The following is a 26,319-nucleotide window of genomic DNA, read 5'->3' as shown; positions in this document are numbered from 1 at the left end:
TTTTTCAAATGTACAACAAGCTCACAGATAACAAGAAGCATGCTGCTTCACCTTGAACCTGATTAATATTTAGCCTAACAGAAAGAAACACTCAACAAAGGCTATATGAAGGATGTGAATAACTGCTTAGATGAAACAAGGCATTTTAGGTACACAAGATTGTCAAATTTGACATCAAGAATTAAAATTAGAATAATTTATATGTGAACTTTGAAGACACAGTAAACTGTGTACAACAGTTAACAGGATTATTTGTAGTTTATCTTTCTATAAAACACAACTCGAACAAATTATCAAGATGAAATAGCTAAAAAAATATAATTCTGTGCTGACATAGACTGGTACACTTAGGATATTACTTAAAAAAATATGATGTTGAGCTTTAATATTTTTGATATTTTTATTGAAAATTACCCATAAAGACATGCAGTTGCAGTAAATTGACATTATTCAAACTTTTACTTTTTGCAGAAGAACATAGTATCTCTAAGTATCATAGGCCTTATAATCAGTCTCTGATAGAACCAAGAATATAACAGGCATCTCTCAGTATGTATTAATCACACTATGCGAAATATTTGCCATAATTTTAAAAAATGGGTATCATCTTACAAAGTAAATTCTATGCTATCTTAATTATCAAAAGTATACTTTGACTTTCAAAAGTAAAATGTAGCATCAATGGATTTAGTAATAACACTGCCCTATGATTTTAAATATTAAAGGTGCTGATCACAATTCTTTGTTTATCAATCAATACTAACTTCAAATTAAATTTGATCATGAAAATGCAATCTTTGCTCAAAAAATTAAAATACTATCTTGGCCATGAGTTTTGATTCACATTTCAAATGTAAAATTTCAAATATATAGGTATCATCATTTGCCTAAAAAGTCATTGAAGTTATAAACTATTATAATGTAAAAAAAATCAAAACATAAAACATGCAGATAGGAAACCTAATAATCACTGAATTTATATTTTAATAGTTTGTTTCATTTTTAATGTTTTGAATGTATAACTGACGGAATATATTTTTCCAGTCAACACTCTTATGGCCTCTTCGGATGGTGTTGGAGAGGGCTCCCCCTGAAAGCCTGATTTTGAGGGACACATGATCTTTCCCAGGAACATATGCAGACACTTTGGCAGTCGGTGTGGAGGATGAGACAGTGCTAAAAGTGGTAGAAGATATCTCTTTCTGGCTAGAAGAGTGCTCACTGTGGTCTGAGTTTAGAGAAGCTTTTATACAAATATCTTCAGCAAAACATACATTAATAGTACGAATGTTTTTTATATCTCTTTCTTTACAGTGGATGTTGGCATAACAACTGCAATAAAAACTTTCAGAAAATTGTAGCAGGTCTTCAAGTGTGGGTTTCCCATGTATGGTGTATTTTCCACATTTCTGTCTTTGAATAGCAAAATTCTTTGGGTTCAAGTGAAGATAGTCGGTTGAATTCCAGTGTTTCCTTGTACATACTCCTTCCTCATGGCACAACACTTGGCTACACATTTTGGCTGCTAGAGTGACGTTGATTATATAAGGATTCAGTATAGTATTCAAGTAATTGCTTAGGTTCATGCAAGATTGCTGTAAAATCGTAAGAAGATCAGATTATTAAGATCCAAGTGAGTTCATATGTGAATTAATTCACTATGTTAAGCAATTTTTTTCATGGAATTCTCCAGGCAAGAATACTGGCGTGGGCTGCCATTTCCTCCTCCAGGGGATCTTCCCAACCCAGGAATTGAACCCAGGTCTCCTGCATTATAGGCAAATTCTCTATCATCTGAGCCACCAGGGAAGGCCAAACAATTTCTAAAGAAGCATACACATAACAACCAGACTCAATAAGAGTAGGAAATGTTTGTATCTTTCTTTACTTTAATAAGCAAGACAATTCCAACTGTTCTTTGTAACATTTGTAAGTTTCACATGCTATTTCATGTCACTAAATAATTAATGAGTTGAAGTTTAATATACCCAGCCTTGGGCTTCCTCAGTAATTCCTACACTAACAGGGGTGGAAGTGTGGGTGGAGGGATTAGAGCATGGGGTCTGGAGTCCTTCTGCCCAGTTTGGAGTCACAGATCCATGAATAGCTAGCTGTGTGAGCTTGGGAATCCCTTGAGCTTTCTTCATTTCCTTTCTGGGTGACCTTGTAAAAAGTAATTAAACTGGCTATGACTCAGCTTCATCATTGCAAAATACAGATAATTATAGCACTTACCTCATAGAGTTATTGTGAAGATGAAAGGATGCAATGTATGTAAAACAGCTAAGCACAGAGCCCAGGATATCATGGATTACCTCTCAAAGTATAATCAATATAAAGTACAAATAAATGTAATAAATATCACATTTGTCAGACATGTTTGGGCATTGTGAAGAGTGGTTTCTAAACTGCTAGCTCAAAACAACTAAATAGGTTCAACTGAGTTTTTTGTTGTTAGTAGCTAAGTTGTGTCCCATTGTTTGTGACCACATGAACTGTAGCCTGCCAGGCTCCTCTGACCATGGGATTTTCCAAACAAGAGTAATGGGGTGGGTTGCCATTTCCTTCTCCAAGGGATCTTCCCAACCCAGGTATCAAACACGTGTCTCCCATGTCTCCTGCATTACAGGCAGATTCTTTACCACTTAGCCAACAAGGAAGCTCTCAACTGAGTATATCTTAAGTGTTATGTATAATTCAAGTACCGTTGAACCATGACAGCTCTTTTGCAGATATACTTATTTGGCAATGAGTCACTAAAACGATTCATCTTGAAACTGATATTTTCTAAAACTGGAAAACTGTTCTTTTCAAAACATGGAAGGTAGTTGCTTTCTTTCAAGATCAACAGTTCCATTGAGTGAATTGGCTGTGCTCGTCCTTCATTAGATCAAAGGAGGTGTTTGTTTGTGGTAGGTTGGCAGGGAAGTTGAGGAACCTTGGCAGCTTCCATTTGAATCTATTTCTTGTTACCTTCTTGAAATGACACCATCAGTGGCAGGCAGAATAAGAGCCTTCCAAGGATATTCATTCTCCAGTCCCATGGAACCTGTGGCTGTGTTACTTTACATGGTGAAAGGGGCTCTCCAGATATGATTAAGGTTGTGGATCTTGAGATGGGGAGAGTCTACAGCCAAACCACCCTGAACATGACTGATCTCGTCTGATCTTGGAAGCTGAGCAGGGTCGGGCCTGGTTAGTACTTAGATGGGAGGAGATGGGAGAATATCCTGAACCATCTGATGGACTCAATCTAACCACGAGTCCTTAAAAATGTAGAAACTTTTTATATTTGGAGTTTTAAAATGAGCTGGGAGAAGGAGGACAAATACAAAGGTAAAGGACACTCAACCTGGCATTTCTGGCTTTGAATGTAGATGAGAAGACCAAAAACTAAAGAATACAGTGACCTTTTGAAGCTGGAAATCGCCGTAACCATAGCCAGAAAATAGACATCTTGATGCTACAAACACGAGGAAATGAATTCTGCCAGCAACCCAAACAAGTAAATGAGGGTCTTTCTGTAAAAAGGAATATAATCCTGCTGATATCTTGATTTTAGTGCATTAAGGTCCATGTTGGACTTCTGAAGTACTGAATTATAAGATAATAATTTTCTGCTGTTTAAACCACTGTTGTTATTTTTATGGCAGCAATAGAAAACCTCTTAATTCTCCAGTAGCTTTACATAGCATTTAGAATACAATTCACTTGTATACTGCCTGCTGGGGTGAAACCTCTCCTTCCTCTTGTACAACCCCCTTCACCCACTTGGTCTTGTTTCTCAAGTGTGGCAGGTCTATTTCAAACTGCACTTACTGTCCCCTCTGTCTAGAATTCTCTTTCCTCTCATTTTTAACATAGCTGACTACATCTTGTCTTTCAGATTACAGTTTTAATTAGATAAGATCCTTTTCAGACACCTTTCTTGTCCAGTTTCTCACAACTATTTTAATTTTCTGCATAGTACTTATCACATAAAATATTTTTGTTGTTTTGTATTGTTTCTATCTCTCTAAGCTTCACAAAGGCAGGGACTTTATCAGTATTATTCAACATAGTATCACCAGTGTCAAGAATATATAAGAATTTATTCCAAGATCAGATGATATTGGAGTTGGGTACAGAGACAAGATCTAGATGAGAAGAGGAGAAAAAGAATGAGAATGTTGGAGAATCATTAGCCTACACAAGATGTAGTCTTTGGAAAGATCTAAACCTGGATCTCTAAGAGAAAAAAATCTGTTTTATAGCATTTCTAAAGACCCATGGTGTAAATACTCCTACCATGGCCCATTTTAAGCTGCCAACCTGACATCACTGAGTGCAGAGTTAGGAATCAGGTACCCCACCATTACACTGATGGAAGTATGGTGTGAAGTGCACATCACTATATAATACCATTTCCATTTATACAGGCACAATAGATGTAAATAACCCTAAAAGGATAAATAATAGGGAAATAAATCATTGATGCATTTTTAGTATTTATTACTTTTGTTTTTAACATAATTTTATTCTAAGCTTTTATAATTTAATTTTTAATAATGACTATGTTTAACAAACAGTTCACAAAATTTCTGAATATTTATCAGGTCTCATGAATTGGGACCAGGAGAAGCTGGCCTGGTCACAGCATTGGATCTACTAAGATGGAATGGAAGGAATGGTTTGCCTACATTCAATAGCCATTGTTTTAAGTCAGTTCCTGTCATTGCAAGTAAACCTGCAATTACCAGTTTCTCAAGTTGTCAGTGAATCAGAGGAAACACAAGCAATCCATGATTCTATTGATTTCCAATGACATAGGAAAAAGCAAAGTAATGCCAGAATTAACATTCAAAATGATAAATTTGGAAAAGTAGCAGAGATGTGCAGCATAAAGTCCATGGGGAACAATTTCAAGGCAGTGTTATTTCAATCCAGTAGAAAATCATCATATTAAAACTGAAGGACTGTCCCTGGGTAAATAGTACTGGAGGTGATTTAAGAGTCATAGTAGAAGAGTGTGAATCTAAGATTAAAGTGCAATTAAAAACAAAACAAATGTGACAATTAAGTAGTTTGCCATGTCATCCTACTAATCGGAGAATGCCTGATTTATTCCTCATCAGAGTTCTTAATTTTAAAAAGAAGGAGTTCTTAATCTTTAAAAAAAGGAAGTAATATAGGGAATTTATAAATTGTTCCATCATAGAATTATCAGGATCCTGGAGAAAGAAGTTTATAGATTTGAGAAAACAACTAATAAAAGTTAGGAATATTCTTAGGAGAATTATAATTCTTAAATAATTTTCTGACATGTAAAAGATTTTGCAAAAAGGACATATACCTTTCTCTGAACTTAGTTTCTATTACTTCCCTTAACTGGTGATCAAACCAGAGACAATAGAATCTACTAAATGGGTTGGATGGCTCAGAAAACCTTGAAAGAATTTCACAAAGCCAAATATCTTTATAAATGAAGGGAAAATATGGCTAGTCTATCTGAAGGACAAGATATCAAAAGATCTCTTCTGGTCTTTTGAGTATAAGGTTTGTTCTCTGTACATGCTAGGATAAAACCTCTGAGCCAAGAGCTTTATTAGACACCATGACACCTACATCACTAGTATTCCCACATTGATTAGAGAAGGAAAAGTTTGGCTCTAACTCAGCAGTGTCCATGTAATAGCTCTACTCATGCTTTGAGTCAAGAATATTGAAGAGGTGAAAGATTAAAACCTGACATGGAAAATTGTTTTAAAAAGATGAAAATAAAGGAAGAGAGAAAAGGATTAGGTTGTGATAGTTAAAAGCTTTTTGAATAAAATGCATTAGGAGAAAAGTAATACAATTCATGATATAGTCGAGAAAACACCAAAGACCACATAAGGAAACCAAGACTGTAGTCCTGTTTTTGCTACTTCTTAGTCATGTAGCCCAGGCAATTTCAATTAATCTCATCAAACTTCTGTTTCCTCACTGGAAAACAGCCTTATAATACAACCACACAAATGATAGTTTGATTTAGCCACTATTAATTGAGCACCTACTACTGTGTGCCAAAGATCATGTTTATTTTATTATTCAATCCCACAGAAACCCTGAAAAACATTAAAAGCAAAAATATTTTCATCTATTTCCTACCATTTCAACTTACCTTAGTTAGGCTTAAGTTGAAGCTTCCCCACATTATAATTCCAGAAGCACCTAGAGCAATGCTCTCACCAATTGTATTCACAAGGTCATCCTGGCAAAGGTGAAGAGTTAACAGGGAGGAATAAAATGAAGTGTTATGCGGACAGTAACACCAAAGCCAAGAATGCTGACCCTACAAAAATTATGTAAATATTTCTCCACCATTCATTTCTATCTTTTAAGCCACCACTGTCCTACTATAACAAAAATTCAGATTTTCTGCTATTATTTTAATTACTTCTGACAAGAGAGCAGGTCTGTAAAATAAAAAAAATAAATAAAAAGAACTGAATTAATACATTATCTATATTATGAAATCCTCCATGGTTGCTAAGACATTATATGATTACATTAAAATGAAATATAGTCTTATTTATTTTACATCCATATAATGAGGCAGAACTACCTGAGTGCATATTCCTAAAGGTTGAAAAGTGAAAGCGAAAGTGTTAATGGCTTAGTTGTGTCTGACTCTTTGAGACCTCATGGACAGAGGAGCCTGGCAGGCTACAGTCCATGGGATTCTCCAGGCAAGAATACTTAAGCGGATTGCCATTCCCTTCTCCAGGGGACCTTCCTGACCCAGGGATCAAAGTTGGGTCTTCCGCATTGCAGGCAGATTCTTTACTGTCTAAGCCACCAGGGAAGCTTAAAGGTTATTAAACCTAAATTTCACTCCTTTCAAAAATGATGTTCAATTCCACTAAATGCCACTAAATGTGGACAATATTCCATAGCCTTCTCTACTTGATTTTCTTACCTGAGAAAGGAATTTCGAAGACATATCACTAAAAACTGGACGGGTGTATACAAAAACCGGAAGTGGACTTGTAACATTGGCAATTTTAGACAATCGAATGGCTTCCTGAACACGATTACGAACAAAGAGGCCAGCTTGTGGAGATTTTATCTTGGTATTCAAATAAACAGAGGGGTAAAGGGCAGTGCTTTCCTTCCACAACCAATCGAGTGCATCATTTCTTCTTTTCTCTTCATCAAAGCAACTTCCATTGTAACTAGTTTGGTTATAATGATGATTGTAACAATCAGGAAAAAGATAATAACCCCATAAGCGCTTTGGCCGAAGAAACTTTCCCAATTTTAAAGTGTCTTGCATGAAGCTCTTTGCTGCCTTTTCAAAATCCGCTTTCGCTCTCTTGGTAGCCGCTTCCAAAGTAAGGTGTAAATTTTGCTGCAGAACCAACTCAATAGACTCCTTCTTGTAAACATCTTTAGGTTTCCAGTTTCTTTCCCAGGTAGGCCTCCAATTTTCCCAGTCAATGACCGCCAAGCCCACGTTGTCGATTGGCATGTAATAGGCAATGTCTTTTTCAGCTTTGTCCAAATGTTTTTTTAAGAAACCCACCTGAGGGAGTCCACCATTCTTATGGACACCTGTTCTTTCATTTATGTTAGGATAGTAGCCAAGCCTATCAGCATAAAATAATGTAATAGGTTGTCCTGTAACATCTTTTTGGGGGTTTCCTACTAAGGAGAAGAGGCTCAGATCTGGAGGCATGTCAAATATTTTAGCACAACAGTTAGTTGGGGCATTCCAGGCCCACAGGAAAGGAATATTTGGAATGAGAGGGGGTGCTGTAAAGTTCAAAGCCAAACAACATGGAACCAGAAGGAAGGTGAACACTGCCTGGGGTGCTCCATTGGACCCAACAAAGTTCCTAAAAGAGATATACTGGTGCCTTAGCATTCCCACTGCAAAAAGTAATGATTTTAAAAGCACTTTTTTTCTCCTACACACTTTGGTTTATCTAATATTTGATGTAAGATATAAACACAGAAGAGAAAGTATGGAATGAAGCCACTTTGATGGATAAAAATGTATAATGATGATATGTATTTAAATATTCTTCTTCTTGCTTCTTGTTTTAGCAATGTTTTGCAAGTTGCATCATCTGTAACTGAAAAAAGAAAAAAAGAAATGTAGAATATATTGTTATACTCATTTCTGCATAAGAGACTGTAAGCTTTACCAAGTTCTCAGCTTCAAGTGCAGGGAGTTTAATTCAATGTTTGAAAATGGAAGACTCCTGTGTTTGAATCCATAAAATCATTTTCTATAATGCATGATACAAAACCTATAATAGCTAACCATTTTCTAGTTGTTCCAATCATTATTGAATCTACAGAGAAGTGAATGAAGCTATTTTTCCTTTTGCTTTCCTAGTTGTGAAGAATGCTGTATCAAGCAATGCCTTAGCAAAAGACTGTTAAGTAAAAATAAATTCCATGTTGAGCCTCTTAAGCTTGTTTGGTTATTTCCTGAAAGACCACTTTACAGTGGTCTGCCAAAAAAAAGTAAAAACAACTTCAGAGAATTTTGAGGTTATATATATATATATATATTTGCTTTTTAAGGGAGGAGGCAAAAATCACTTCTGCCAGAGGTAATAATGCTAAAGTTTGCTTGAAACTATTAAATCAAACAAAACCTCCCACTGAGGGGTAAGTTGAAGTGCTATTTAGAATGATGCTCCATCATATGTCAAAGAAAGTGAAAGTGAAGTCCCTCAGTCGTGTCCAACTCTTTGCAACCCCATGGACTGCAGCCTACCATGCTCCTCCATCCATGGGATTTTCCAGGCAAGAGTACTGGAGTGAGTTGCCATTTCCTTCTTCAAGGGATCTTCCCAACAAAGGGATCAAACCCAGGTCTCCTGTGTTGCAGGCAGACACTTCACCATCTGAGTCACCAGGAAAGCTCACTCTACTATATGTCAAAGTAATGTCCAATCATGTTTACAGTTGATAAAATATCTTATGAGATTATATCTTCCACTGAAAGGACTGGTTCTGGTCTTGCTTAATAAAAGCAACATATGAACTTTGTTATTTTATAGCCTTTGATAATTGCGATTATAGTGTCATTCTTATTGTCACAGCATGAAACTTAGGGTATATTTTGTGGTAAAATAAAATAGTCAAGGATAAGAAATTAGCTATGTGTTATTTAACACTTGGTATCTGCAAAAATTACCTATAAGAAGGCATATTTAAATATGCTACATTTCTAGGAGAAAACTAGAATGTCTATTTTAATTAGATTAGTAGCATACTGCTATATAAAGGTACAACGAGAATTGTACCATTTTTTCCCACAAACATGTGACCTTACCGTAGCAAATTATCCACTTATCCCCATTTCCATAAAAGGAATTACTCTAAAGAGGACATCATAAACAGAATAAAATAAAACCCTAAGAATTGTTATAGTCTCATTCTTTGAAGATAATGGATTTTTTTCCCCCTTAATGTTTAGAACATGTAAAGGAACTAAAGATTTTCACAGTTTAAGCCCTTCTAAACTTCCTTATTTAGGACCTAGATAATCTTCACCTAAAATAATGGTGGAGGAAAAACTAATTCCTTTCAACTACCAATTACCAACACAAATGCCTGAATGGTAGCTAGCGAAACAAGTACATGGAATTAAGAAAGGATCAGATGTCCCTATATCTCAGTGAAGGAGTAAGTTAGGCTTATTGAAATAATTAACATTCAAACCTAATTTCCACATGGTCATTTTATATAAGGAAAACATGGGACAGAATGAGCCTATTAGGAAGAATTCTACCCACAGAAATCTTCAAAAAAGAATGGACATGTGTGTCTTCCTTATGAAGAGATAATGAAAGAGAGCAGATTGTTAAAAAAAAAAAAAGACACTTCTATCCTTGAAAATTGTGAATCTAAAATTTAAAAAGTAATAATGTTGTTGACATTTAAAGAAGGCTGGTACTTTACTGGGTTTAACATGCCCCTCCCAACCCAAATACACTTCTACCTCAAACCTCAGAATGTGACCTTACTAGAGAACAGAATCTTTGCAGATAAAAATAGTTAAAGATATTAAGATGATATCAACTTGGATTTAGAGTTGTACCTAAATCCAGTGACTGGTACTTAAATAAGAAGAAGAGAGGACACAAAGATAGAGAGATACAGGGAAGAAGGCTGTGTGACTATGGAGACTGAAGTAATGCAGTTATGGACCAAGAAATGCCAAGGATTTCCAGGAGCCAACAAAAGCTAAGAAAAACCAAGGAAAGGCTACTTTCTGGAGTTTTGAGAGGAAAAATGGCCCTTCTGACACCTTGATTTAGAACTGCTATCCTTCAGAATAGTGAGATAATACATTTCTATTGCTGTAAGCCACCAAGTCCTTGGCAATTCATTATGGTAGCCCTGGGAATCTCATTCTAATCACCAAATGTGAAGAACAGATTGTAATTTCTACAAGTCTGTTTTCTCAAACTGGTTTCAAGAGAAAGATTAGTATATTTATATATATCAGGAAGTAACTCATTTACCCAAACTGACCTAAAAACAACAAACCAGTGACAGATCCAGAACCTGCATCTTTCAGACTCATTTTGTGGAATAAAACCTTCTTGAAGTCTTCAGAGTTTAAGGGGAAAAGGAGAATTCCTTCATCCTTTGGGCCACCTGATGATTGTCAACATAACCTCCTCAAATGTCACTGTTTCACACAAAGCAAGGCAACTGGTATCTGTGTGAGCCAAGGTAATGATCAGAATCCAAAGCACACAAGGCCAGAAGACTCACTTGAACTTCAATGCAGGTTTGAGTCCCAGAGATGAGAAGAGTTCTAGAGAAATTTAATATCTCTGGGCAAATAGATAGTTGAGACTAGGGTGTTAATATATAAGTGAGAGAAAAGAAAGGAAGCAGAGAGAAATAGTTTTAGGTCTCAAGTACAAAGGCAAGATCTCAAAATCACAGATCATAGATTTGTAGTCAAAGACTTAAATGAATCCCAGCTAAACTGTTAGCAGAATCTTAGGGATTCTCAACATTCATTTCTGAGGACCAATTAGAAGAACCTGCATAATTCCAGAGCAATATGAGTAGGAAAGGCACATTTGGGCTGGCTAAGGTTTTAATTGTCCAAATACCTCTCAACATACTCAGGGCCTTATTACCTAAAGATAATAATAAAATCAGCCAATCATGCATGCAACATTCACTGAACCCCCATAGTATGCCAGGTACTGTGGCAAGCAGTAGTAACAAAGAAGAAGAGGGGTGGGGGAAGGAGAGGGAAGAGGAAAAGAAAAAGAAGGAAGATGAGATGAAGAGAAAGATGATAGCACACACTTGCTGACAGGTGTTAGGAATGCAGAAATTGATGGCCAGATGTGAAGAGCACAATAGTGCTTTAGGATATGTCTAAAGCACCATGAGAGTCAAATACCAAAGATCTCTGGGTAGGTGAGCTATGGCTCCACACAGAGAAGAATGCTCAAGCTGGACAAACCCAAGTAGGAGTGGGGGCTGGGAATGGAAGCAGGGATTAGACACAGAGGAGTAGTGTTCGGAGCAAAATATTCAGTAATCCAGTAGGGAGAAATTTGAGGACCTGAGAAAGGATAATGTTGACAATGAGGAGGCTCAGATTTCGTACCAAGGGTTTCTGACTGTAGCCCTTAGTCAAGTGGCAGAATAAGTGAGAATGCAAGATGTGTGGGACTATGGCCAAAGTCAAAGGTCATATCCTGTTCTAAATGAACATCTGCTATTTGGCTTGAGTTGTTTGGAATGGTGCCAAATCCTTCAAGGTTTAATATGAAAAATTTTTAAATGTGGACATAATTTTACATTAGGACAAATGTCTGTATGTATAAATGTTGGTAGTGTTCAAACATTGTGGAGAGGGGGTAAAATATATCAGCTAACAGAGCTTTGGGTTGTCTATCAGGGATCTTTGCTCCAAAATAGTGTTTTGTTAGGGTAGTGACATGATCAGATTTGTTTCATAACAATTATTATAACCATGCTATATAATAATTGTTATGAAACAAATCTGATCATGTCACTACCCTAGAGATGCAAGACAAAAGGAGTAGAAATAAGTTAGAGAGTAGAAGAGTAATAGGGGGATTTCCCTGGTGGTCTAGTGGTTAAGACTCTGTACTTCCAATGCAGGAGGTGAGGGTTCAGTCCCTAGTTAGGGAGCTAAAATCCTGCATGCTTCATGGCCAAAACATCAAACAGAAGCAACATGGTCACAAATTCAATAAACACTAAAAATGGCCCAGATCAAAAAAAATCTTTTAAATTTTACATTAAAAAAGAAGAGTGACTCTGGGGGAGAGGGAGAGGGTGGGAAGATTTGGGAGAATGGCATTGAAACATGTATAATATCATGTATGAAATGAGTCACCAGTCCAGGTTCAATGCACTATACTGGATGCTTGGGGCTGGTGCACTGGGACGACCCAGAGGGATGGTATGGAGAGGGAGGAGGGAGGAGGGTTCAGGATGGGGAACACAGGTATACCTGTGGCAGATTCATTTTAATATTTGGCAAAACCAATACAATATTGTAACTTTTAAAAATAAAAAAAAAACTAAAAAAAAAAAATAAAGAGATAATTTAAATCACCTGGGATAGTGTCAGGTATTAAGCAGACACTCCATAAATGGAAGCTACTGTCACTGTCATTGATATTTACTTGTACGAAACCTACGTTGACTTCTCTGTGGTGAAATAAACCCAAGAGTTTAATGATGTATGTAGAAATGTGTGAAAACTGTCAGTAAGGTACCAGCTGAGCCACCAGGAGGGCTCTGTAAGATGCAACAGGGACTGTTCACTTGCACATCTGGTGTGGCCCAGTGTGTTCAGTTCAGTTCAGTTCAGTTCAGTCACTCAGTCGTGTCCAACTCTATGCGACCCCATGAATTGCAGCACGCCAGGCCTCCCTGTCCATCACCAACTCCCGGAGTCTACTCAAACTCATGTCCATCGAGTTGGTGATGCCATCTAGACATCTCATCCTCTCTCATCCCCTTCTCCTCCTGCCCCCAATCCCTCCCAGCATCAGAGTCTTTGCCAATGAGTCAACTCTTTGCATGAGGTGACCAAAGTATTGGAGTTTCAGCTTCAGCATCAGTCCTTCCAATGTACACCCAGGACTGATCTCCTTTAGGATGGACTGGTTGGATCTCCTTGCAGTACAAGGGACTCTCAAGAGTCTTCTCCAACACCACAGTTCAAAAGCATCAATTCTTTGGCGCTCAGCTCTTTATAGTCCAGTGTGTAGCCACAAGTAAACCAGAAGATATGTCCTTCCCTTTTTTTCTTAGATGCTCAGCCCTCAAGTGGCTTCCGGCAATCCCCTCCTCTGAACCTCAGTGATAGAGATGTTCTTCTTTAAAAGTTCAAAAATCTAAGAATAGTTTTAACTACAAATAAAGTTTCCCTTTTACTAAAAAAAAAAAAAAAAAAAAGAAGAAGAGTGATAATGACTGGAAAAGAACAAGACTCAACAGCCATTGTTCACCAATCGCATTTGGAAGATTAAGGAAGCTGGTAACTTGAGACTCCTTGGTTTCTGGCTTGAACAGTTAGAAGGGATCAGACTGAATCAAAAAGACAGTCACTCAGTCTCTTTATCCCCATAATTCTCCGTTTGTTAGAAAAATAGTAACAAACTTGATAAAGATAATGGTAGTGAAATGTCCTATAAAAAGTAAAATATCTTAGATATCTTAAATATTTTAAGCTGTTTTTTAGATGTCATTTTATGCCCTGTTCAGATCTGCTACAAAATAATTTGGCTTGGGGAAGGGTGACTAGGTGGGAAGGAGAAGATTTGAGTTTAGGTGGAAATGATTGGCCATGGATTAAATAATTGTAGAAACTGGTGATGAGGATATGAAGGTCAATTTTTTCTACTTCTGTGTATGTTTGAATTGAAGGAGATGAGGATGTGCCATCTTCAAATATGCCCCTTCAGCGTATTGATGATTTTGAGCTGAAGATACTTGAGAAACAGCAACTATAAGAAAGCCTTTCTGATCTCCCTATTTCTACCTAAAAGCAGGACACAAAATTTTCCATAAGAAAGATGCCCTCTTTGGTACCAGAAAGATAACATTCTTATCACTGGCAATGGGGAAACAGTGCCAAGATGAAAATCTCCTATATTGTCTATGGGTTTCCTTTTATGTCTTCTTTCCTTAGGACCTCCTCAGTCTCCATTACTTCACAGTCCCCAGATCAACCAAGCATGATAAAGGCACTATTACATTACACAGCAAACAGCCTCTAGCCTCATGATACTAAAAGGGATTATTTGTGTATATATAGATATAGATATAGATATACACATACACACACACACATACACACACATATATATAATATATAAATTATATTCATAAAAACTCTGGGAACCATTCTTTGAGATGACAAATAAAAAGCATAATTCCAAGTGAAGCAGCAGTTCCCAGATGTATTGCCCTCATAGCACTTATATACTAACCATACTAGAAAGGCATGTGCCCTTTCTGAACTGTTTAGTTTATCACTTCAATGCAAAGGCTGACTTCTACCTCCAGTAACAAGTAACTGTGAATCCAAACTGAATTCTGAGTAAACTTCTGAAATAAGAGACCAGTGTAATATCCTCAAAGCAGAAAAATCCCCAAAGCAGGTTCTTCTTTTAAAGCAGAAATTTGTTTTCAGGAAAGAAAGGTGCTTTCAAGCAAGACATTTTTCCTAGAAAATTTCACATTAAGCTATGATATTTTGTAATGTAACTTGGCCAGAAATAGATAAGGTGATAAACTTGGCTCAATAAGAGAAGTTAGTAGCATTTTTGCTGGCATTCCATCAACCCCTTTTCCTTCCCCATTCCTATCATTATTATTACTATCATCATCAGTATTTCTTATTATTGGTTCCTTCCACTTTGTTTCAACTTTGTCAGTTTCTCACCCAGATAAATTTTACACAGGTTGGAGATCCTCAAGACTAAAAAATATTGCTAATCCTTAATCTGTGTATTCCCTATAAAGCACAAGTAAATGCAGAAAAATTTTCCTCCTAAAGTCAAAGATGTAGCTTTAAAAACACAGCACATTATACAACTTTTAATAATTTTTTTTTTCATAGAAAGGCATACCTCATGTTCCCTATCAGGCTACGCAGCAGAAATTTGAAAAGACTACTTACTTTTGAAGCGAAATTTAAGTTTTCTTCTAAAAAGTCTTTAGGTCAGAAACAGTTCCAGATAATCTAATAGGTCTGCAGTATTTAACCTGCTGGATGATAAAAGACAGCTCTTTGCCCAGTCAGTTAAAGAAAGACTTAATTTTTTGAGATGTTATTGTGTGATGGGGGAAAGGGGAATTTTGTATGTTTGGGTGGGTGTGTGTATTTCAATATGTGTGTTTGAATTCCAGCAAATTCAAGTGCCTTCCTAATAGAAAGAATTAGCCAGGATGATAAGTTAATATAAGAATGCTATAAATGTTTCATTGACATTTGAAGTGAGTTTAAGAACCCAATGATAGAACAAACTCTTATGGCAGTTGTTTTGATGGTTAAACATTTTGTATATAATGACAGATTTTTGCAGTGTAATATAGATGAAGAATCAACTTTAAGACACTGGTTTCAAGGAAATATAGCATTCAGTGTAAAATTAATCTTTTACTACAAAATTTAAAAAATGAATTAGACTGAATATTTTCAAAATGGTGAAGAAAGCCATGTTTGATATTTGTTAGCCATAGGAAAATAATTTTCTGAGTTCTGTTTTGTTCCATAAGGTGGGACTGGAGCGGGAAGAAGAGAAAAAGAAGAGTCAAATAAATAACACAGTTCCTCAAGAGAAGTCCCCAAAATCTAATTTTATTTAATTGCTGTAGTGGAACAAAGAGATATAATTTATACATGCTCATCTTATGCAATAAAAGCTTGTCCTGTTGAGCCATGGCATAATCAGAAAGTAATCTAGTTAAGAAGCTAGGGAGGTGGCCCTAAGATGGTGAAGGAATTGGACGGGGAGACCACTTTCTCCCCCACAAATTCATCAAAAGAACATTTGAACGCTGAGTAAATTCCACAGAACAACTTATGAATGCCAGCAGAGGACATCAGTTCAGTTCAATTCAGTTCAGTCACTCAGTCATTTCCAACTCTTTGCAACCCCATGAATCGCAGCACGCCAGGCCTCCCTGTCTATCACCATCTCCCGGAGTTCACCCAAACTCACGTCCATCGAGTTGGTGATGCCATCCAGCCATCTCATCCTCTGTCGTCCCCTTCTCCTCCTGCCCCCAATCCCTCCCAGCATCAGACTATTTTCCAATGAGTCAACTCTTTGCATGAGGTGGCCAAAGTACTGCAGTTTCAGCTTTAGCATCATTCCTTCCAAAGAAATCCCAGGGCTGATCTCCTTTAGAATGGACTGGTTGGATCTCCTTGCAGTTCAAGGGACTCTCAAGAGTCTTCTCCAACACCACAGTTCAAAAGCATCAATTCTTCAGCACTCAGCTTTCTTCACAGTCCAACTCTCTCATCCATACATGACCACAGGAAAAACCATAGCCTTGACTAGACGGACCTTTGTTGGCAAAGTAATGTCTCTGCTTTTGAATATGCTATCTAGGTTGGTCATAACTTTTCTTCCAAGGAGTAAGTGTCTTTTATTTCCATGGCTGCAGTCACCATTTGCAGTGATTTTGGAGCCCAAAAAATAAAGTCTGGCACTTTTTCCACAGTTTCCCCATCTCTTTCCCATGAAGTGATGGGACCAGATGCCATGATCTTCGTTTTCTGAATGTTGAGCTTTAAGCCAACTTTTTTACTCTCTTTCACTTTCATCAAGAGCTTTTTTTATTTCCTCTTCACTTTCTGCCATAAGGGTGGTGTCATCTGCATATCTGAGGTTATTGATATTTCTCCCGGCAATCTTGATTCCAGCTTGTGCTTCTTCCAGCCCAGCGTTTCTCATGATGTACTCTGCATATAAGTTAAATAAGCAGGGTGATAACATACAGCCTTGATGTACTCCTTTTCCTATTTGGAACCAGTCTGTTGTTTCATGTCCAGTTCTAACTGTTGCTTCCTGACCTGCATATAGGTTTCTCAGGAGGCAGGTCAGAGGACATCAGGCACCCAGAAAAGCAGCCCATTGTCTTTGAAAGGAGATAGTAAAAAATACAAAAGATAAAAAGAGAGACAAAAGAGGTAGAGACAGAGATCCGTCCTGGGAAAGGAGTCTTAAAAAAGAGAGAAGTTTCCAAACACCAGGAAACACTCTCACTGGAGAGTTTGTGGTGAACCTTGGAACCTCAGAGGGCAACATAACTGGGAGGAAAAACAAATAAATAATTAAAACCCACAGATTATGTGCCAAACTGTAATTCCCAGTGGAGAAGCAGCACAGATGCCCTCATCCACCACTAGCAAGAGGGAGCTGGGCAGGGAGGTGCGGGTTGCATTGCTTAGAGTAATGACCTGGCCTGAATGCCCCAAGGGCAATCTGAGGGAACTAACTTTAGATAGCAAACCAGACTGTGGGATAGCTACCCCGCGAAAAGCCCTAACCTAAGACACCGCCAGGCCTTCTCACAGAACAAAGGACTGATTAGAGCTAGCCGGCTGTGGACAGGTCCATCCACCACTGCAGACAGGCAGGCGAGGGCAGCCAGAGCCAGAAGGGGGCAGTCGCGGCCCCAGCGAGGCATCATCTACCAAACTGCAAGCAGGCTTCATTGCTAACCAAAACTTCTTGGGATTCTGGACGGTTGACATCCGCCTGAGAAGGTGTGCAGGTTGTACACCCAGAAAACCAAGCAGCAGGGACCAGGGAGGCAATATGTCGCAGCAATCTCGCTTCCCAAACACCTGGTCACCTGAGCTGCTCTGACCTGGGAAGGCACAAAACACAGGCCCAACCGAATCTGTGCCTTTGAGGAGTACTCGAGTACCTGAACCTGAGGGGCTTAGACCTGGAAAGTGTATACAACCCAGGGCCGGCCTCAGACAGTTCCTAACAGAGCAGCCTAGAGCCTAAGCAGTGTAGACAGGGAAAGCACACACACAGTGAGGGGAGGCAAACCCAGTGTGGCTGAGACACTGCAAACACTCCCCACACACGCCAGTGTTATTTGTTTGCCACGCTCTTCCCTGCCCATAGCACAACTGAACAAGTGAACCTAAAGAAGTGTCCACCACTGCCCTCTTGTGTCAGGGCAGAAATTAGACACTGAAGAGACCAACAAACAGAAGAAGCTAAAACAGAGGGAACCTCCTTGGAAGTGACAGGTGGAATAGATTAAAACCTTGTAGTCAGCACCGACTACACAGGAAGGGGCCTATAGATCTTGAGAAGTGTAAGCCGGATCAAGGAACTATCTGAAAATGAACTGACCCCACACTGTCCACAACACCAGAGAAAGTCCTAGATATATTTTTACTGTTATCATTCTTTAAATTAAAAATCTTTTTTTAATTTTTAAGTCCTCTATTACTCCTTTAATTTTCATTTTTATAACCTACTATTACTTTTCAAAAAAAAAGACCTTATTTTTTAAAGCAAACTTCATATATATATATTTTATAATTTTTGTGACTTTGTTTTTTTTTCTTTAATATTGTATTTTTGAGAATCCAACCTCTACTATAGATTTTTAATCTTTGCTTTTTGGTATTTGTTATCAATTTTGTACCTTTAAGAACCTAATCCTCAGTACCCATTTTTACTTGGGAGCAAGATTACTAGCTTGACTGCTCTCTCCCTCTTTGGACTCTCCTTTTTCTCCACCAGATTGCCTCTATCTCCTCCCTCCCCCTTCTCTTCTCTACCCAACTCTGTGAATCTCTTTGTGTGTTCTGGACTGTGGAGAACATTTAGGGAACTGATTACTGGATGGATCTGTCTCTCTCTCTCCATTTGATTACCTGCTTTATCCTCCTGGCCACCTCTGTCTCCTTCCTCCCTCTTCTCTTCTCTGTATAGCTACGTGAACATCTCTGAGCAGTCCAGACTGTGGAAAGCACATAAGGAAGTGATTACTGGCTAGCTTGCTCTCTCCTCTTTTAATTTCCCCTCTTCTCCTCCTAGTCACCTCTATCTCTCTCCCCTCTCTTCTCTTCTCTTCTCCATGTCACTCTGTGAACCTCTCTGGGTTTCCCTCACTGTGGACAAACTTTTCATCTTTAACCTAGATGTTTTATCATCAGTGTTGTATAGAGGGAGAAGTCTTGAGGCTACTGTAAGAATAAGACTGAAAACCAGAGGCAGGAGGCTTAAGTCCAAATCCTGAGAACACCAGAGAACTCCTGACTCCAGGGAACATTAATCAATAGGAGCTCGTCAAACACCTCCATACCTACATTGAAACCAAGCACCACCCAAGGGCCAACAAGTTCCAGAGCAAGACATACCATGCAAATTCTCCAGCAACAGAGGAACATAGCCCTGAGCATCAATATACAGGCTGCCCAAAGTCACTCCAAACCCACGGACATCTTATAATTCATTACTGGACACTTCATTGCACTCCAGAGAGAAGAAATTCAGCTCCACCCACCAGAACACCGACACAAGCTTCCCTAACCAGGAAACCTTGACAAGCCACCCGTCCAACCCACCCACAGCGAGGAAATTCCATAATAAAGAGAACTCCACAAACTGCCAGAATATGGAAAGGCCACCCCAAACACAGCAATATAAACAAGATGAAGAGGCAGAGAAATACCCAGCAGGTAAAGGAACAGGATAAATGCCCACCAAACCAAACAAAAGAGGAAGAGATAGGGAATCTACCTGATAAAGAATTTCAAATAATGATAGTGAAAATGATCCAAAATCTTGAAAACAAAATGGAGTTACAGATAAAGAGCCTGGAGACAAGGATTGAGAAGATACAAGAAAGGTTTAACAAGGACCTAGAAGAAATAAAAAAGAGTCAATATATAATGAATAATGCAATAAATGAGATTAAAAAAAAACACTCTGGAGGGAACCAACAGTAGAATAACGGAGACAGAAGATAGGATAAGTATGGTAGAATGGTAGAAATAAATGAAACAGAGAGGAAAAAAGAAAAATGAATTAAAAGAAATGAGGGCAATCTCAGAGACCTCTGGGACAACCTTAAATGCCCCAACATTCGAATCATAGGAGTCCCAGAAGAAGATGACAAAAAGAAAGACCATGAGAAAATACTTGAGGAGATAATAGTTGAAAACTTCCCTAAAATGGGGAAGGAAATACTCACCCAAGTCCAAGAAACCCAGAGAGCCCCAAACAGGATCAACCCAAGGCGAAACACCCCAAGACACATATTAATCAAATTAACAAAGATCAAACACAAAGAACAAACATTAAAAGCAGCAAGGGGAAAACAACAAATAACACACAAGGGGATTCCCATAAGGATAACAGCTGATCTTTCAATAGAAACTCTTCAGGCCAGGAGGGAATGGCAAGACATACTTAAAGTGATGAAAGAAAATAACCTACAGCCCAGATTACTGTACCCAGCAAGGATCTCATTCAAATATGAAGGAGAAATCACAAGCTTTACAGACAAGCAAAAGCTGAGAGAATTCAGCACCACCAAACCAGCTCTCCAACAAATGCTAAAGGATCTTCTCTAGACAGGAAACACAGAAAGGGTGTATAAACTCGAACCAAAAACAATAAAGTAAATGGCAATGGGATCATACTTATCAATAATTACCTTAAATGTAAATGGGTTGAATGCCCCAACCAAAAGACAAAGACTGGCTGAATGGATACAAAAACAAGTCTCCTATATATGTTGTCTACAAGAGACCCACCTTGAAACAAGGGACACATACAGACTGAAAGTGAAGGGCTGGAAAAAGATATTCCATGCAAATAGAGACCAAAAGAAAGCAGGAATAGCAATACTCGTATCAGATAAAATAGACTTTAAAACAAAGGCTGTGAAAAGAGACAAAGAAGGACACTACATAATGATCAAAGGATGAATCCAAGAAGAAGAGATAACAATTATAAGTATATATGCACCCAACATAGGAGCACCACAATTTATAAGACAAATGCTAACAAGTATGAAAAGGGAAATTAACAATAACACAATAATAGTGGGAGACTTTAATATCCCACTCACACCTATGGATAGATCAACTAAACAGAAAATTAACAAGGAAACACAAACTTTAAATGATACAATAGACCAGTTAGACCTAATTGATATCTATAGGACATTTCACCCCAAAACAATGAATTTCACCTTTTTCTCAAGCGCACACAGAACATTCTCCAGGACAGATCACATCCTGGGCCATAAATCTATCCTTGGTAAATTCAAAAAAAATGAAATCATTCCAAGCATCTTTTCTGACCACAATGCAGTAAGATTAGATCTCAATTACAGAAGAAAAACTATTAAAAATTCCAACATATGGAGGCTGAACAACATGCTGCTGAATAACCAATAAATCACAGATGAAATCAAAAAAGAAATCAAAATATGCATAGAAACAAATGAAAATGAAAACACAACAACCCCAAACCTATGGGACACTGGAAAAGCAGTGCTAAGGGGAAGGTTCACAGCAATACAGACATACCTTAAGAAACAAGAAAAAAGTCAAATAAATAACCTAATTCTACACCTAAAGCAACTAGAAAAGGAAGAAATGAAGAACCCCAGGGTTAGTAGAAGGAAAGAAATCTTAAAAATTAGGGCAGATATAAATGCAAAAGAAACAAAAGAGACCATAGCAAAAATCAACAAAGCCAAAAGCTGGTTCTTTGAGAGGATAAATAAAATTGACAAACCATTAGGCAGACACATCAAGAAACAATGGGAGAAAAATCAAATTAATAAAATTAGAAATGAAAATGGAGAGATCACAACAGACAACACAGAAATACAAAGGATCATAAGAGACTACTATCAGCAATTATATGCCAATAAAACGGACAACTTGGAAGAAATGGACAAATTCTTAGAAAAGTACAACTTTCCAAAACTGAACCAGGGAGAAATAGAAAATCTTTAACAGACCCATCACAAGCACGGAAATTGTAACTGTAATTAGAAATCTTCCAGCAAACAAAAGCCCAGGTCCAGACTGCTTCACAGCTGAATTCTACCAAAAATTTAGAGAAGAGCTAACACCTATCCTGCTCAAACTCTTCCAGAAAATTGCAGAGGAGGGTACACTTCCAAACTCATTCTATGAGGCCACCATCACCTTAATACCCAAACTTGACAAGGATACCACCAAAAAAAAAAAAAAAAAAAAAAAAAAAGAAAGAAAGAAAAGAAAACTACAGGCCAATATCACTGATTAACATAGATGCAAAAATCCTTAACAAAATTCTAGCAATCAGAATTCAACAACACATTAAAAAGATCATACACCATGACCAAGTGGGCTTTATCCCAGGGATGCAAGGATTCTTCAATATCCACAAATCAATCAATGTAATACACCATATTAACAAATTGAAAAATAAAAGCCATATGATTATCTCAATAGATGCAGAGAAAGCCTTTGACAAAATTCAACATTCATTTATGATAAAAAAAAAAAAAACCTCCAGAAAACAGGAATAGAAGGAACATACCTCAACATAATAAAGGCTATATATGACAAACCCACAGCAAACATTATCCTCAATGGTGAAAAATTGAAAGCATTTCTCCTAAAGTCAGGAACAAGACAAGGGTGCCCACTATCACCACTACTATTCAACATAGTTTTGGAAGTTTTGGCCACAGCAATCAGAGCAGAAAAAGAAATAAAAGGAATCCAAATTGGAAAAGAAGAAGTAAAACTCTCACTGTTTGCAGATGACATGATCCTCTACACAGAAAACCCTAAAGACTCCACCAGAAAATTACTAGAGATAATCAATGAATATAATAAAGTTGAAGGATATAAAATCAACACACAGAAATCCCTTGCATTCCTATACACTAATAATGAGAAAATAGAAAGAGAAATTAAGGAAACAATTTCATTCACCATTGCAATGAAAAGAATAAAATACTTAGGAATATATCTACCTAAAGAAACAAAAGACCTATATATAGAAAACTATAAAACACTGGTGAAAGAAATCAAAGAGGACACTAACAGATGGAGAAATATACCATGTTCATGGATCGGAAGAATCAATGTAGTGAAAATGAATATACTACCCAAAGCAATCTATAGATTCCATGCAATCCCTATCAAGCTACCAACAGTATTATTCACAGATCTAGAACAAATAATTTCACAATTTGTATGGAAATACAAAAAACCTTGAATAGCCAAAGCAATCTTGAGAAAGAAGAATGGAACTGGAGGAGTCAACCTGCCTGACTTCAGGCTCTACTACAAAGCCACAGTCATCAAGACAGTATGGTACTGGCACAAAGACAGGAATACAGATCAATGGAACAAAATAGAAAGCCCAGAGATAAATCCACACACCTATGGACAACTTATCTTTGACAAAGGAGGCAAGAATATACAATGGAGAAAAGACAATCTGTTTAACAAGTGGTGCTGGGAAAATTGGTCAGACACTTGTAAAAGAATGAAACTAGAACTCTTTCTAACACCATACACAAAAATAAACTCAAAATGGATTAAAGATCTAAACGTAAGACCAGAAACTATAAAACTCCTAGAGGGGAGCATAGGCAAAACACTCTCTGACATAAATCACAGCAGGCTCTTCTGTGACCCACCTCCCAGAACATTGGAAATAAAAGCAAAAATAAACAAATGGGACCTAATTAAAATTAAAAGCTTCTGCACAACAAAGGAAACTCTAAGCAAGGTGAAAAAACAGCCTTCAGAATGGGAGAAAATAATAGCAAATGAAGCAACTGACAAAGCATTAATCTCAAAAATATACAAGCAACTCCTGCAGCTCAATTCCAGAAAATAAACGACCCAATCAAAAAATGGGCCAAAGAACTAAACAGACATTTCTCTAAAGAAGACATACAGATGGCTAACAAACACATGAAAAGATGCTCAACATCACTCATTATCAGAGAAATGCAAATCAAAACCACAATGAGGTACCATTTCACGCCAGTCAGAATGGCTGCGATCCAAAAGTCTACAAGCAATAAATGCTGGAGAGAGTGTGGAGAAAAGGGAACCCTCTTACACTGCTGGTGGGAATGCAAACTAGTACAGCCACTATGGAGAACAGTGTGGAGATTCCTTTAAAAACTGGAAATAGAACTGCCATATGACCCAGCAATCCCACTTCTGGGCATACATACCGAGGAAACCATAACTGAAAGAGACATGTGTACCCCCAGTGTTCATCACAGCACTGTTTGGAATAGCCAGGACATGGAAGCAACCTAGATGTCCATCAGCAGACGAATGGATAAGAAAGCTGTGGTACATATACACAATGGAGTACTACTCAGCCATTAAAAAGAATACATTTGAATCAGTTCTAATGAGGTGGATGAAACTGGAGCCTATTATAGAGAGTGAAGTAAGCCAGAAAGGAAAACAATACAGTATAATAACGCATATATATGGAATTTAGAAAAATGGTAATGATAACCCTGTATGCAAGACAGCAAAAGAGACACAGATGTAGAGAAAAGTCTTTTGGACTCTGTGGGAGAGGGTGAGGGTGGGATGATTTGGGAGAATGGCATTGAAACATGTATATTATCATATGTGAAATGAATCACCAGTCCAGGTTTGATGCATGATACAGGATGCTCAGGGCTGGTGCACTGGGATGACCCAGAGGGATGGGATGGGGAGGGAGGTGGGAGGGGCTTCAGGATGGGGAACACATGTACACCCGTGGCAGATTCATGTCAATGTATGGCAAAACCAATACAATATTGTAAAGTAATTAGCCTCCAATTAAAATAAATAAATTTATATTTTAAAAAAGAAGCTAGAAAACCATAGTATAATTAAATATGAATTCTAAATATTGAAACCTTAAACAAGTTATATTGATATATTGTAAAAGGTATAAATATTCACCTATTGAAAATGCATGACAGAGTCAATACCAACAGCGTTTAATTGAAAATATGAAAGCAATTCATCTTATTCTTGGACAACAGTTCCTTTGAAAAATATGTGAATGTGCCTATTAAGGATTTTCTGTGTCCAAAATATCTTTGTACACCATAGAGGTATTATAAAAGGTGTACATAATATACCTTTAACTGTAGGATTAGTTTATTGTCAACTTTCTAAGCCACATAGTTGATACTCAATAGATACACACAAGAGTTAGTTATTAAAGGAATTAACTCAACATACTTTGAATCCCAGTAAACTCAAAACTATGGCTTATGGTGACCCTTTAAAATGAAGATTTTCAAACAAGAACAAAATGTATCATCCAGAAGCTTCAGAACTATCAAACAAAAACCAGAATGAGACAGCAATTGAAGCAGTAAAAACAAATTTCGTGAAGATAAACTACTGCAGTAGGGGACAAGAGACCTCAGCATACAACTGGGCTCAATTTCTGAATACCACAAGGAATCTGAGAATTTATAACCGAGGAACAGGGGACTGAGGGTGGTCAGTGGGTACAAAATTACTAAAGGAAATATCAGGGGTGAGGGGAGAGTATGGCTAAGGTCACCTGACAGGATTCTTGCTGAATGCAGGCCAGGTGGTCGGAGGTCATGTGGGGGGTGGTGGCAGATGAGGAAGCTGCTACGGGTCCAGGGGACAGAGAAGGAGGATGGGGGATTCGTGGTAAACTGCCTTCCCAGGGTTCTTGCTTTAATTGGACTCTATGAGGAAGGCCACTGAAGCCCAGGGTTTGAGGCCATGCCAAAAGATACCTCAGTGAGCCTGACACGTACGGTCCAGTGGAGACTCTTTGTCAACCCCCTGTTTGCGGCTGCAGAGTGAATTAACTAGTTAATGAAATAAATGACTTTGATGTACCTGGAATTTCAGTAAACTCAAAATCATGGCTTGTGGTGACACTTTAAAATGAAGATGTTCAAACATTAAAAAAAAAAAAAGTGCAGCATACATAAGCCAGAATTCAAACATTACTCAGAAGACAAGTATGTCTTCTATAGCTAAGCATGACATCCTGACACACCCAGATACGACTGAAATGAAGTAATTGAACAGTGGAATAAAGCCATGAAGAGTCTCTAAATCCTAGAGGCTAATTAGAAGTACAGTAGCTTCCCCAGGAGTGCTTCTGTCAGACCCTAGGCTGAGCGCCATGACGCCTGACTTGCAGTCATCCCACCAACATTCCATCATGTAAATCTGGGACCAGGGCTGGTTCTTCTGTGTTTCCAGTGCCTCAGCTGCCTGGTACTGATGGACAA

At 37.8% G+C, this 26,319-nt stretch overlaps 1 protein-coding gene across 1 annotated transcript in view; it reads right to left on the bottom strand.

Moving 5' to 3' along the window:
* Nucleotides 1-386: 386 nt before the first annotated feature.
* LOC102390833 (hyaluronidase PH-20-like) overlaps nucleotides 387-26,319 on the bottom strand; it is a 45,946-nt gene continuing 20,013 nt past the window's right edge. The window contains exons 3-6 of the mRNA XM_045166336.1: nucleotides 9,314-9,359; nucleotides 6,941-7,893; nucleotides 6,143-6,232; nucleotides 387-1,595 (exon numbers count right to left, since the gene is read on the bottom strand). Coding sequence (XP_045022271.1) covers nucleotides 984-1,595; nucleotides 6,143-6,232; nucleotides 6,941-7,893; nucleotides 9,314-9,359 — 1,701 coding nt within the window. The 3' untranslated portion in view covers nucleotides 387-983. The remainder of the gene's footprint in view (nucleotides 1,596-6,142; nucleotides 6,233-6,940; nucleotides 7,894-9,313; nucleotides 9,360-26,319) is intronic.

The sequence above is a fragment of the Bubalus bubalis genome, chromosome 8, assembly GCF_019923935.1.
Source record: "Bubalus bubalis isolate 160015118507 breed Murrah chromosome 8, NDDB_SH_1, whole genome shotgun sequence".
Classification (NCBI taxonomy): Eukaryota; Metazoa; Chordata; class Mammalia; order Artiodactyla; family Bovidae; genus Bubalus; species Bubalus bubalis.
Note: the sequence above shows the minus strand (reverse complement) of the source record. Positions and strands in the feature narration are given on the sequence as shown.